Source organism: Penaeus chinensis, chromosome 21, assembly GCF_019202785.1.
Source record: "Penaeus chinensis breed Huanghai No. 1 chromosome 21, ASM1920278v2, whole genome shotgun sequence".
In the NCBI taxonomy this organism is placed as follows: domain Eukaryota; kingdom Metazoa; phylum Arthropoda; class Malacostraca; order Decapoda; family Penaeidae; genus Penaeus; species Penaeus chinensis.
In genome coordinates this window covers 4,759,021-4,774,020 of record NC_061839.1, presented here as the reverse complement: position 1 = coordinate 4,774,020, position 15,000 = coordinate 4,759,021, and the positions used below count along the sequence as shown (strand labels likewise).

The 15,000-nt window shown below is 40.6% G+C and overlaps 1 protein-coding gene across 2 annotated transcripts in view; it reads right to left on the bottom strand.

Annotated features, from left to right (window-relative positions):
• The window catches only part of LOC125036648 (putative phosphoenolpyruvate synthase), a 38,979-nt gene extending 33,054 nt beyond the window's left edge, over positions 1–5,925 (bottom strand). Inside the window, exon 1 of one of the 2 annotated variants that reach the window (XR_007115912.1) lies at positions 5,053–5,925. Coding sequence is in view for 1 of the 2 variants with exons in the window: in XM_047629429.1 (XP_047485385.1) it covers positions 5,053–5,161 (109 nt within the window). In the remaining variant the exon portion in view is untranslated. The remainder of the gene's footprint in view (positions 1–5,052) is intronic. The other variant, XM_047629429.1, reaches the window with a different exon arrangement.
• Positions 5,926–15,000: the final 9,075 nt, after the last annotated feature.

Sequence of the window (15,000 nt, the reverse complement as noted above, 5' to 3'; positions counted from 1 at the left end):
TACCAAACGATCAAAAACGATTTTTTCGTTTTTTTTTTATATTAGTTGCAATATTATTCGGGTTTGCAACGTCTAAAATATGCTCTTAGATTACGCAATTATTTTTAAAATAATTAAATGTTTTAAATGGCATTTTTACGTTCCTCCCCCTCTTTCTAGGATCAGTTCAATAGTTAAAAATACGTTTAAAAAAAGTATAATTTCGAGACAATTGGCTTTACCAGACCGAAAAAAAGTCCGATTGATGTTTTTTTTTTTTTTTAACTTTGACAGAAATTTTGTCCATGGCTCCGCGTAAATGTCGTATATGACTGTCTTTAAATTGTCCTTATGAGACACCTACAACAGTATGCGATTTTACAGTCGTTGAAGATAACTCCACATTATAAATTATATGAAATATTTTCCTGCCACTTTTTTACTTCTTGTCGAACGTTAATTGGGAGTTTCCTTCTTGTTTACTGCAGTTTTCTCGCAGAAAAGTACAACTTGCAGGGCGCCTTCTCAGCGGACGCGATCATAACAAATGTAGAGGGTGGTAGTAAACATGTAAGATATTATATATAATACTATAGTCACTATATAATTAAGAGTCACTGTAATGGTAATTCCATTTCATTATTGCACTGAATTATTCTCATAGGGTCTTCTAAAATGTAAATATAAATTGTAGTTAAGTGTTAACTTAGAAATGTGGCAGAGGATCACGATCAATACGAAAAAGCTCCGTGATGTCCAACTTCTGCAAGCAAATAGAGAGGAGTTTTCTAAGACATGTGAAACACTTCGGACATCTGTATAAAACTTTGCAAGTGACTTCAAAAGGGTTGCAGATGGAGTCATTTCCTTCTTAAATGAAGCCAAACAATTTCTGCAGCTTCAGGGCACTAACTTTGGAAAGACATGAACAATCACGTGTGAATTAAAATCATGATAGTAAGTAATACTTTCATTCCATACCTGTATCATATATTACAAGCCAATTAATTAATACATAGCCCATCATTGTATAATAAATCAACACTTGAAACATATAATTGGAATAGAGCTAACTCAGAATATAAGAAATTCTACTTTTAAACAATTTCTGATAATACCATTCCTGTCATCATCAATAAATAATAAATAATCCTTCCAGCCATTATTGATAGTTATTTGACAAATCAAAATTATTGCCTGCATGTACATATCAGTAGAAATATGTACCTAGTAAAAAGGAATGCAATGCATGTATTAAAATGACCCTTTCTACCAGTAAAAATAAACACGATTTCTGATATCATATCCCTGGCGACTTTGTCATTGATTTTATACTGTACTTCATTTTGTTCTGGTTTATCTATGTCTTTTTTCCCTCTAGGATAATAATCTTCTCAGCAATTGCTTAATTATGCAACGCTGCAAAGACATGCAAAGCGCCTTTTCAACACACCGAATGCACGCTCAGTTGTACTTCTTATTTTTGCATGTGCTGTATTGTACGCATTTTTCATTTACTGGAGTCGGCAAGTATTTTCGACAAGGATAGCCACTGTCCCCTAGAGAATAACCAGCATGATGTCCTTGCTCTAGTAAATGACATATCCTGGAGTTATCAAACATCCTGATGTCATGTGCACTTCCGGGCCAACTGATAATGATATTTGTGAACTCTAGGTCTGGATCACATATGCCTTGCGCTGTGATGGAAACGCACCCTTTCCTGCATCGGTATCTTTCAGCATCCTTTCCTTCTGGACTGCAAATTGGCACATGAGTACAGTCAATGTAATGTGTGTTTGTGTGGTGTGCGTGAATGTGTGTGTGTGTGTGTGTGTGTGTGTGTGTGTGTGTGTGTGTGTGTGTGTGTGTGTGTGTGTGTGTGTGTGTGTGTGTGTGTATGTGTGTGTGTATGTGTGTATATGTGTGTGTGTGTGTGTGTGTGTGTGTGTGTGTGTGTGTGTGTGTGTGTGTGTGTGTGTGTGTGTGTGTGTGTGTGTGTGTGTGTGTGTGTGTGTGTGTGTGTATGTGTGTGTGATGCTTGGACCAAAGTGCAGGTAACAGAAAGGCAAGTTAATGGTGAGCTTATTTTGCAGCTACGGCATTTTGAACAATGAACTAAATATGAGAACGATTATATTTATCTATCTATATATATTTTTTCATTTTCTCTATATATTTTTTTTCCCTTCGTGCTTGCCTAATCCAGGCCACACTGTGGCTGCTGGTGGAGGTGATGCTGTGCAACGTGAGTTAACCAAACCTCTGTTATTCTGACCTCGATTTCTGATTTGATTTATCTATTTACTATTATTTTTGTCTGTTTGTTTTTATTTCTTTACGTGAAGATAAAACTTAAATCTGGTACTAGCATAACCTCACTGCCCTCGAGTGGGTACGTATATGAGTATGGGTGTTTGTTGCTTTATGTGTGATAGTGATCTGGGCCACTAGGTTTGCTTGTGTGTTTTCCATGGTGTTCTAGTGTTCGTCTTCTTGTTCGCAGAATTGGGCTCGGGTGTTCATGCTTGTCTGTGAATTCGTATGGTTCTATGCTACATGTTCTGCGTAGAGTTTCTGCAGATAGTCTGTCTATATGTTAAGATTCAGAGAGGTGTGTTATCTGATATCGTCTGCATAGGAATAATATTTACTGTAAGGTGTTGGATTCTACCAGGCTGTATATAGGTTAAAAAGAGTTGGCGATCTAAAGCTTCCCAGGTGGAGAGGGGTGCCCAAGTGGGTTCCTAGGCACACTGTGGCACTCCTGTCGTTCAGGAACCTGCAGAGGAGGCGTGTTTAGTGTGTCGGGAGTTGTAATTGTGTCAGCCAGACACTTGCTGACATCTCGTAGAATGACGTTGACCTGGCGCTTGTTAGCGAAACCGAGAGCGATCACCTCGTAAACGAGGGCGACAGCGTTCACGGTCCGTCTGTGTGGACGTTTTGCCTTGTGTTGCGTATTGTTCCTGTTGTGTTATATGAACTATATGTTGGTGTATGCGGACCGAGATGCCAGTGATATGACTTTATACCCCGGGAAAAGTTGACATTTAATATGTAGATGTCGGAAAAAACTATTGCAATCGTTTCATCTTATTTTATTTCGGCGAAAAGCAATTCCTGTGTACCAGATATATGCGTACACGAAACAGAGCGTACCGTCAAAGGGGGAAGAACATTAGTCATAGCGTTCTTACTTTTTAGGAATTTTACCGTGAAACTTCCTGACATTATACCCGAATGCATGATTTTTTTTTTCTGATTTTTTTCTCGGTATTTTGCCGACCCCCTAACCCTTTTTAGTCGTCTTCGGTTTATCATTGTCTCGCGATCCCTTTCCTCCTCCTCTTTCACCTTCAGTGGTATCTTTACCATGATCACTGCTTCCTCATTCCTTCTTTCTTTCTCCTTAACTTTCTCTGTTTCTTCCTCTCCTTGAATTCCTCAACCATTACCATAATCACTCGCTCCTCCTCCTCCTCCTCCTCCTCCTCCTCCTCCTCCTCCTCATCATCATCATCATCATCATCATCATCATCATCATCATCATCATCATCAACATCATCACCGTCATCATTATCATTCCCTTTCTCTTCCTTTCCCTTCGTTTCACTCTTTTTTTCTTCTACTACTAGTACCATTTTTTTCTGCATATTTTCTCCTCCCGCTCTTCACGTTCTCTCCTCACCCCCGCCCTACCCTTACCCTCCCTTCCCTTACTTCCCTCCTCCTCCTCCCCTCCCTTCCCTTCCTCTTCCCTCTCCCTCTCCTCACCCTTTTTCTTCCTCCTCCCCCTTCTCCACGTCCTTTCCTCCCCCTACCCTCCTTTCCCTACCCTCCCTTCCTCCTCCCCACCCTATCTTCCCCCTTCCCCTCCCTTCCCTTACCATCCACTTCCTCCTCCTCCAACCCCTCCCCCTCCCCCGCCAGCTCTGACCATTCCCCCACATAATTCCGGGTTCTGTCTTGCCTAAGGGAGGGCAGTTTGCCTATTACCGTTAAACGAGTACTTGTGCCGTAGTATTACTGTTAATCTAGGTATTGCTGAAAAGGATATAGGAATTTTTGTACGAAGAAAAACGGACTGACAGAGAGAGAGGGAGAGAGAGAGAGAGAGAGAGAGAGAGAGAGAGAGAGAGAGAGAGAGAGAGAGAGAGAGAGAGAGAGAGAGAGAGAGAGAGAGGGAGAGAGGGAGAGAGAGAGGGAGAGAGAGAGAGAGAGGGAGAGAGAGAGAGAGAGAGAGAGAGAGAGAGAGAGAGAGAGAGAGAGAGAGAGAGAGAGAGAGAGAGAGAGGGAGAGGGAGAGGGAGGGAGAGAGAGAGAGAGAGAGAGAGAGAGAGAGAGAGAGAGAGAAAGGGAGAGAGAGAGAGAGAGAGAAAGAGAGAGAGAGAGAGAGAGAGAGAAAAGAGAAAGAGAGAGAGAGAGACTAGAATGTCTCAAATTTTACTGGCATGTCCGAAATATACGGACCTCCCATAATATATTCATGTTTTGTTTGTTATGGCAGCTGTAATACATTTACCAGTGAAATAAACAATTATCAACATAATAATCATATAAATAATGAAAACGATGATGATGATGATGATGTTGATGATGATGATGATGATGATGATGATGATGATGATGATGATGATGATGATGATGATGATGATGATGATGATGACGATGACGATGGTTATCAATGAAAGCATAATTATCATAGGAATAAATATCGGCAAGTATTATTTTATACTATAAAGAAAGAAACAAAGAAAGAACGCGGCTCAGCAGGTAAAGGAAACCTTAAGAAATCATGAGATAATCATTTCTCTGATCTACGGATGAAAAGATCGATGACTTGGTTACACAGACAACGCAGAATCTTCCTGATTTTAATGATTTCTCTATCATATCGCAGGTTTTTTGTTGTTGTTGTTGTTGTTTTGTATTACTGCATTACATGTTTTCAGTAACACATACACATATGCACGCAAGAACACACACACACACACACACACACACACACACACACACACACACACACACACACACACACACACACACACACACGAACAACAACAAAGATCACCTGGTTCGCTGTACACGCCGTGCAGCTTCCTCGCCTCGCGCAGCAGCACATGCCTCAGTCCATACGCGAGGAGCACCGTGGTGATCAAATATAGCACTGATGCCCACATAGTTACCTATTTTTCGCTATTAATATCACTTTGACCGTGTCGTTTCAGGAGCACCTTCTGCGTGAGACCCGTCCGAGCGGTAATGGAATGGCCACCGTCTCTCGCTGTGACTTCGGATTCGATAGCAGTATGATTATCGACGTTATCTGTCGAGGGCGATAAGGTTGAGTTGGGGGGTCTTTTTATCTTCCTTCCACCCAGACCATATCTCCATCACCTGTACGTCGCGTGGACGGTCATGCCAATCACTGGTCTGTTTCATCTTGTTTATTTGCACCATCTTCCTATTGTCTGGTCACTAACCACTCCCCATTTTCGACGTTTTCCTCTCTCTCTTTTCCTTCCTGTCTCCGCCTTTCTCCCTGGTGAGAGGAAAGAGGCGCATAGTATTGCGGAGACAGACTAGAAGAGATGAGAATTCATATTTATAGGTTATTCGAAGAGGAATTCTGCGAGGAATTCAAACCTCCACAGACTGCGAGGTACTTGTTGCCAGATTCACTTTGTATTCTCTTTACAGATTTACAAACTTTACAGATAGATTTAAAAGAAAGTCTGTGCCGACTAATTCCGACTCGATTAGAGAGTGTCAGTGACCTCCAGGTGACAGTTGCATCACACACAGACACATTGTACAAACCCGGAGGCTTTGATGAATGGTTTCTATACTGGCAAACCAGTTGAGACACCCATAAATAGCTGATACAGTTATAAATGGAAGGCCCGGGCAAATCCCACTCACTCTCTCGACGTGAGTTTAGTCTGTTGGTCTGTCACGCGAGGGCGCGGGAAATACACTACGCGAGAGAGTGGCCAACCCGCTCAGTATTCTTCGTTGTCGGGTGTCACCGGATTTTTCTTTCTTTCTTTCTTTACTTCTCGTTGTCTTTACAGAGTCACGGTTCAGTCAACGAGTTTTGGGTGAATATCCTCGCAGGTTCCTTTAAACAGACGTCTAAATAACCGGCCGGAATGAGTGAGTGAAATTTGAAAAGGCTGTATCAGCTATTTATGATGTCAATTGGCACAGTGGGTAATTTAAAGGACTAAACTCAGTCGAGTCAGCACCAGCTGACACACGTTGAGCGACAGCATAGTCGGCCTTCATAGGTATATCCCGGGCGAGGCTCAGTTTCGCATATCAGACTTATCATTACGATTAAGTATCACTAACGTTGTTTGTCTGGGTAGGGAGAGGCCATTGCCTGGTGCTCACCATGCTGATCCCGCGTGCGCGCTGGGCCGTGGATGGTTCCTGCCCTGACAAAGATACGTCGCGCACGGCCACAAATATTCTGTTATTTACATATTTTAAACGTGTTTGACGTTTACCCGTTTATTCATATAATATATAAAACCCAAATTCACACGCTGTTACACCTTCATATGCTCTCCTTCACGCACCATCAGTTGCACATACAACGCACCTCCATGTCACACCCACTCATCTAACCAACCGTTTCATACAACTACAGTCAAGCAACACCCGCATCATCCTTCGTCATCCATTTATCCATCCTATATGTACTTGTTTTTGTTCGCAACAATAATACCGTTTATTTAAAACAAAAGAAAACGAAAAGAGTGACCCACTGAAATCGTTATCAGCTCCTAAAAGCTAAAAGGGAAGCAGGCAAGGGTTTTATCTGCAATAGGCTATCATATTAGGACCATTCCCGCTATGATAATCCCTAGCAGGCGAAAACAAACAAAACACAAAACAAATAAACAATCAAACCGTTCCATTTTATGTTGTCACATATTCCCTTTCTGTTGTTCCCCATGTTCTTTGTTTTGTTCCATCTTATATTTTATATATTCACGTTTTGCTCTCTCTGTTATGTGTCTTTTATACCCCAACCCAATCGTTCTGGCAGTTCAAATAAAAAAGTATCTCCTATAATTAACCGACCTGGCTGTACAATCCACCAGAGGAATTAAAGTACGCTCCCCAGCCTTCCTAGCATGGGATGTCGCCGCCCTGCTTAATTTTTCGATCGATCTAGCTACCCTTACCCCCCCCCCCCTCCCTTCCTTACCCTCAGGAGTCCTCCGCCATCTCCTTTAGTTCATTAACGGCACTGTCACTAAATGCTTACCCAATAAATGCTTACCGTGGTGGCCGGGTTGCTAGCGGATGTTCCTGCCGCCACGATGTAAGTATGCGGCATAATCATTTTTTTTTACCAGTCCGGCAATTGTGGTGGGTGGATTATGTTCCATGTGCGTGCTCACAACTCAGTAACTAGTGTAACAGGGTGGCGTTCGGCTTGTCACAATACTTGCAATACCTGTCTGCATACTCATTTATTTCCATAATTTGCCATGCGCAGTGGTAATCTAGTCCGATTCTTTGAGGGGGAGCTTCTCGTCTCCTCTCTGTGTAGCTGAGGGAAGGTGGCAAATCCTATGGCGTTAGACCTTTGCTTCAAGAGTTTTCGTCTTGGGTGAATGATCATGGGATCGGGGGCATGCTCTAGCCTATGTCAGCTAGTCTGTCACTAAGCCCTCTGCGCTATGATAAGCACAGTGTGTGTGTGTGTGTGTGTTTGTATGTGTGTGTGCTTGGGCATGTTGTGTTGTATAGACTGTCAGTGTGATTCCGCAAACATCATATGTCACTAGCTGATTATTAATTTCTTTATCTATGTAGTTATGTTATTATAAATCCAGAAACCATACAACGAAATTAAAGACCAGTATAGTTTTGTGGTCAGATATCGGAGTCTGCTCGGAGCTTTCGATACTTGCAAGAATCATTAAAAATAAATTATTTTGTAGTGCTTATTTTCATACTAGAGTGATACGATTGAATTTTTTCGAAAGGTATAATCAAAACTGAAGCCTAGAAATCCTTCATAGAAGTGTAATTCAGGAAAGCTTTATATTTTCCATTTATTACGTTTTTAGTTTCCAATTAAGGACACCTATGTTAGTGTTGGTATGCTAGGGCAGAGGGTTAATATATACTGTTTATTCCTGAGCTTAGGAACTTTGTTTACGTCAAGGGATGAGAGCAGAGGTGTAAAAAGCCATAATTTTCCCCGCTGCATTTGCACGTCTTATTTATATGCATAGATAAATACATATGCGGTTATTTGGGTTATATGAATATATATATATATATATATATATATATATATATATATATATGTATATACACACACACATACACACACACTCACACACACACACACACACACACACACACACACACACACACACATACACACACACACACACACACATATATATATATATATATATATATATATATATATATGTATATATATGTATATTTATTTATATATATGTATATATATGTATATATATATATATATATATATATATATATATATATATATATGTGTGTGTGTGTGTGTGTGTGTGTGTATGTGTGTGTGTGTGTGTGTGTGTGTGTGTGTGTGTGTGTATGTGTGTGTGTGTGTGTGTGTTTCTATATATACTTATATACATACATTCCCATATATATATGTATATATATATATGTGTGTGTATATATATATATATATATAAATAGATAGATGGATAGATAGATAGAGGGATAGATATACACACACACATATATATACATACATACACACACATATATATACACATACATACATATATATATATATATATATATATATATATATATATATATATATACACACACACACACACACACACACACATATATATATATATATATATATATATATATATATATATATAAAGTAAGAAACTGTTAAGTATGTAGGTATAAAGTTATAAATACTCACTGACGACATACACAGAACAAAACTCTACGGGAAAAATACTCGTAATGAGTATATATGCACACTGTTTATAATATTTGCATGATTAATATTTTTGTACTGCTTGAGGGATGACAAAGTAGTTTCATTTAATCCAAAAATAATGTATAACTATCATATCCGTATTTACACCTAAAAATCACCTCAGCCAACCACGATCATTATATGCAAAAGCGAAAGAAATATAAACAAACTCTCTTGAAAGAGGTCTGAGATTTCCTAAAGTAAACTATTTAGTTTGTTGATTATCTCAAACGTCCTTGTCAACTATACCTGCAGTATCCGTAAAATGCTTGTATGAATAAATTATCTTCATTCTCTGCCCAAAGTCTCCGTACTCTTGTCATTATATATATTGCTCTTGGACATTTTTACATATAATGATCGTGGTTGGATGAGGCGAAAAGGTTTGAATGTGAATGTATATATACACAATACAAGAGATGTGTTTGACCGGTTTCGATTATATATATATATATATATATATATATATATATATATATATATTTATATATATATATATATATGTTTATATATATTTATATATATAAATATTTATAGCTATCTATCTATCTATCTATCTATCTATATATATATGAAGCTTTATGAAGTTCTCTAGTTTTATTCACACCCCCATCGATTTAAGTTTCCGAGGTTTGTTTGTGTTCTTTTTATATCGTTTTTAAATGACTTGCATTTGCATTACACTTCGTTTCATATTAGATAATGTGTAGTAGATGGTATCCTTTATCATACAAACTTTATCTTTCTTCTACATCGTCGTTTTCTGTGCTCCAAATGTATCCAACCCCAAACTCGTATATTATCATAACCTTTTCGTTATGTATACTGATACCTTCTTGGCCAAAACAGTTAAATATCTTTTTCCAACACGAGAACAAGGTATTGCAAATAACAACAACTTTATTTTCATAACCAAGGCCATACGTAGGAGTCTCTATTTATAGGATGGATATGATAAAATTTGCATGAATAAAAGCATACGAAGAAATGCAAGTGGTAAATTTACCGAGTCAACAACTTCCCTTGTTTATACGAAACATGGTCCGAGGAAAGGACGGAAGTTTTTCTTATGCATATATACGTGCATATTTTTATACATGATTACATTAATAATACTTACGCGCATGTCTATATACATACTAACAGGCACATACACAATCATACAGCGATGCATGAATCTGTCTATCTATCTACCACACACACACACACACACACACACACTCTCTCTCTCTCTCTCTCTCTCTCTCTCTCTCTCTCTCTCTCTCTCTCTCTCTCTCTCTCTCTCTCTCTCTCTCTCTCTCTCTTGCTTTGTCTCTCTCTCTCTCTCTCTCTTGCTTTGTCTCTCTCTCTCTCTCTTGCTTTGTCTCTCTCTCTCTCTTGCTTTGTCTCTCTCTCTCTATCTTGCCTTGTCCCTCTCTCTCTCTCTTGCTTTGGCTCTCTCTCTCTCTCTCTTGCTTTGTCTCTCTCTCTCTCTCTTGCTTTGTCTCTCTCTCTCTCTCTTGCTTTGTCTCTCTCTCTCTCTCTTGCCTTGTCCCTCTCTCTCTCTCTTGCTTTGGCTCTCTCTCTCTCTCTCTTGCTTTGTCTCTCTCTCTCTCTCTTGCTTTGTCTCTCTCTCTCTCTTGCTTTGTCTCTCTCTCTCTCTCTTGCTTTCTCTCTCTCTCTCTCTCTTGCTTTGTCTCTCTCTCTCTCTCTTGCTTTGTCTCTCTCTCTCTCTTGCTTTGTCTCTCTCTCTCTCTCTCTTGCCTTGTCCCTCTCTCTCTCTCTTGCTTTGGCTCTCTCTCTCTCTCTCTTGCTTTGTCTCTCTCTCTCTCTCTTGCTTTGTCTCTCTCTCTCTCTTGCTTTGTCTCTCTCTCTCTCTCTTGCTTTCTCTCTCTCTCTCTCTCTTGCTTTGTCTCTCTCTCTCTCTCTCTTGCTTTGTCTCTCTATCTCTCCCTCTTGCTTTGTCTCTCTTTCTCTCTCTTGCTTTGTCTCTCTCTCTCTCTCTTGCTTTCTCTCTTTCTCTCTCTCCTGCTTTGTCTCTCTCTCTCTCTCTTGCTTTCTCTCTCTCTCTCTCTCTCTGCTTTGTCTCTCTCTCTCTCTCCTTGCTTTGTCTCTCTCTCTCTCTCTTGCTTTGTCTCTCTCTCTCTCTCCTGCTTTGTCTCTCTCTCTCTCTCTTGCTTTGTCTCTCTCTCTCTCTCTTGCTTTGTCTCTCTCTCTCTCTCTGCTTTGTCTCTCTCTCTCTCTTGCTTTGTCTCTCTCTCTCTCTCTTGCTTTGTCTCTTCTCTCTCTCTCTTGCTTTGTCTCTCTCTCTCTCTCTTGCTTTGTCTCTCTCTCTCTCTCTTGCTTTGTCTCTCTCTCTCTCTCTTGCTTTGTCTCTCTCTCTCTCTCTTGCTTTGTCTCTCTCTCTCCTCTCTTGCTTTGTCTCTCTCTCTCTCTCTTGCTTTGTCTCTCTCTCTCTCTCTTTTTCTCTCTCTTCTCTCCTTTCTCTCTTTCTCTCTGTCTCGTCTCTGTCCTCTGTCCTTCTTGTCTCTTCTCTGTCTCTCTCTCTCTCTCTCTCTTTCTCTCTCTCTCTCTCTCTTGCTTTGTCTCTCTATCTCTTCTCTTGCTTTGCTCTCTCCTCTCTTCTCCTCTTGCTTTGTCTCTCTTCTCCTCTTTCTCTCGCTCTCTCATCCTCTCTTCTCACATCTTCTGTTCCTCCCTTTCCTCTTTCTCTCTGTCTCTGTCTCTTCTCTGTCTTCTGTCTCTCTTCTCTCTCTCTCTCTCTCACTCTCTCTCCTCTCTCTTCTCCTCTCTTGCTCTCTGTCTCTCTCTCCTCTCTCTCTCTCTCTCTCCCTTGCTTTGTCTCTCTATCTCTCTCTTGCTTTGTCTCTCTATCTCTCTCCTGCTTTGTCTCTCTCTCTCTCCCTTGCTTTGTCTCTCTATCTCTCTCTTGCTTTGTCTCTCTATCTTCTCTCTTGCTTTGTCTCTCTTTCTCTCTTTCTCTCTTTCTCTCTTTCTCCCTTTCTCTCTTGCTCTCTGTCTCTGTATCTGTCTCTCTCTCTCTTTCTCTCTCTCCCTTTCATTCTTTATCACCTTCTCTCTCTCTCTCTCTCTCTCTCTCTCTCTCTCTCTCTCTCTCTCTCTCTCTCTCTCTCTCTCTCTCTCTCTCTCTCTCTTTCTCTCTCTCCCTTTCATTCTTTATCACCTTCTCTCTCTCTCTCTCTCTCCTCTCTCTCTCTCTCTCTCTCTCTCTCTCTCTCTCTCTCTTGCTTTGTCTCTTTATCTCTCTCTTGCTTTGTCTCTCTCTCTCTCTCTCTTGCTTTGTCTCTCTCTCTCTTGCTTTGTCTCTCTCTCACTCTCTTGCTTTGTCTCTCTCTCTCTCTCTTGCCTTGTCCCTCTCTCTCTCTCTTGCTTTGGCTCTCTCTCTCTCTCTCTTGCTTTCTCTCTCTCTCTCTCTCTCTTGCTTTGTCTCTCTCTCTCTCTCTTGCTTTGTCTCTCTCATCTCTCTCTCTCTCTTCTTTTCTCTCTCTCCCTCATTCTTTTCACTCTCTCTCTCTCTCTTGCGTCTCTCTCTCTCTCTCTCTTCTTGTCTCTCTCTCTCCTCTTGCCTTCTCTCTCTACTCTCTCTCTTGCTCTCTCTTCTCTCTCTCTCTCTCTCTTCTTTTCTCTCTCTCTCCTCTTCATTCCTTGTCTCCTCTCTCTCTCTATCTCTTTTTCTCTCTTTCTCTCTCTCCTGCTTGTCTCTCTCTCTCTCTCTCTTTGTCTCTCTCTCCTCTGCTCTTGTCTCTCTCTCTCTCTCTGCTTTCTCTATCTCTCTCTCCTCTTTGTCTCTCTCTCCCTTCATTCTTTTGTCTCTTCTCTCCTTGCTTGCTTCCCATTCTCCTTGCCTCTTTTTCTCGTCTCTCTTTTTGCCCACTCTCAGTCAATCACATCCTATTTCTCTTTTCTTTCCTTCTTTATCTCTCTATTCTCTCTTGCTGTTATTCTCGTCATCTTCTCTGAATGTGCTGTCCACTATCATGTAATTGTTCCATGTTTCCTATTTCCACTGTTCTTTGCTAAAAGAATATCCATTGCATGCCTTCTATCCTCTCCATATTCAATAAATTGAGTCTACTACTTCCTACGTGTACCTCTGCAACTTTATATACTTTAACATAGTACAGATTCTCTCTCTACCCTGTGATTTTCTGTCTGTTGTCTCTCTGTCTGTTGTCTCTGTCGTCATGCTCTGTATTATCTTTTCTGTGTCATCTATGTACATGTCCTATTTATCACTCTTTCTCTCTCTCTCTCTCTCTCTTCCTCTCTCTCTCACTCTTCCTCTATCTTCTTCTCATCTTCTTCTATCTCTAATATTTCATATCATTATATCATTCATCATTCTCAGTATAATCTATAACTCACATCGGATTCTTCCGTTTCGACTTTGTCTCTCAGATCTCTCTCTCTCTCTCACTCTCTCTCTCTCTCTCTCTCCTCTCTCTCTTTCTCTCTCTCCCTTTCATTCTTTATCACCTTCTCTCTATCTCTCTCTCTCTCTCTCTCTCTCTCTCTCTCTCTCTCTCTCTCTCTCTCTCTCTCTCTCTCTCTCTCTCTCTATCTCTCTCTCTCTCTTTCTCTCTCTCCCTTTCATTCTTTATCACTTTCTCCCTCACTTCCCATTCCCCTGTGCCTCTTTTTCATCGCCCTTTTGCCCCACAAGAAGCAAATCGAGAAAAAAAATCAAATCACATCCACTATTTCATTTTTTTCTTTCACTTTTTTATCATCATCTTTTCCGTGTAATAAAGCATAAAAAAAAGTTATATTTGTCATTTCCTGAAGTGTGACTGCCACGTATGCAAATGTAATTGTTCCCGAGTGAGATTTCCTATTACACTGTATCTTAAGTGTGACTAAAATGAATATTCAAGAAAGGCAGCCATGTCTGGATGGCCATTCTCCATATTCACATACATAGATCCGTGTGAGTCTACATACTTCCATACGTGTACACTTGCGCACACAGGTTTATATATATGTGTAGACATAGGTACAGATTCTCTCTCTACCTGTTTGATTTTCTGTCTGTCTGTCTGTCTGTCTGTTTGTCTATGTTCGTATGCATGTATGTATCTATATATATGTGTATAAATATGAATACATGTACCTATTTATTCACTCTATTTCTCTCTCTCTCTCTCTCTCTCTCTCTCTCTCTCTCTCTATCTATCTATCTATCTATCTATCTATCTATCTATCTATATATATATATATATATATATATATATATATATTTAAAAGGTATGAATGAGAATGAATAACTTCACAATACAATTTCGACTTTGTCTTCAGAAATACATGTATTTCTGACGAGGACAAAGTCGAAACCGGTCAAATACATCTCTTGTATTGTGAAGATATTCATTCTCATTCATACCTTTTATACATTTGTCAATATGAACGCGGTTCATATATATATTTCTCTCTTTCATCCCCTTCCCTGCCCCCCCTCCCCTCTCTCTCACTCTCTCTCTCTCTATTTCTCTCTTTCATCCCCTTCCCTCCCCCCCCTTCTCTCTCATTCTTTTTCTCCCTCCCCCCTTTCCTCCCTCCCCCCCTCCCTCTCTCTCCCTAATTCTTTTTCTCTCTCCCTCCCTCCCTCCCTCCCTCTCTCTCTCTCTCTCTCTCTCTCTCTCTCTCTCTCTCTCTCTCTCTCTCTCTCTCTCTCTCTCTCTCTCTCTTCTCTCTCTCTCTCTCTCTCTCTCTCTCTCTCTCTCTCTCTCTCTCTCTCTCTTCGCCCCTCTCTCTCTCTCTCTCTCTCTCTCTCTCTCTCTCTCTCTCTCTCTCTCTCTCTCCCTGCCTCCCTCTCTCTTTCCCTCACCCCTCCTCTCTGTCTTTTCGCCTCTCTCTCTGTCTCCCTCTCTCTCCAACGCACACAAGCCATACACCCTCCCCCCCTTCCCACACACACACACCTTCACCCACTCACACGCTTAAACAAAATACAATAAAATCCCCCTTAGGCCACCGAAGCCCGTAACAGCTTTCTCA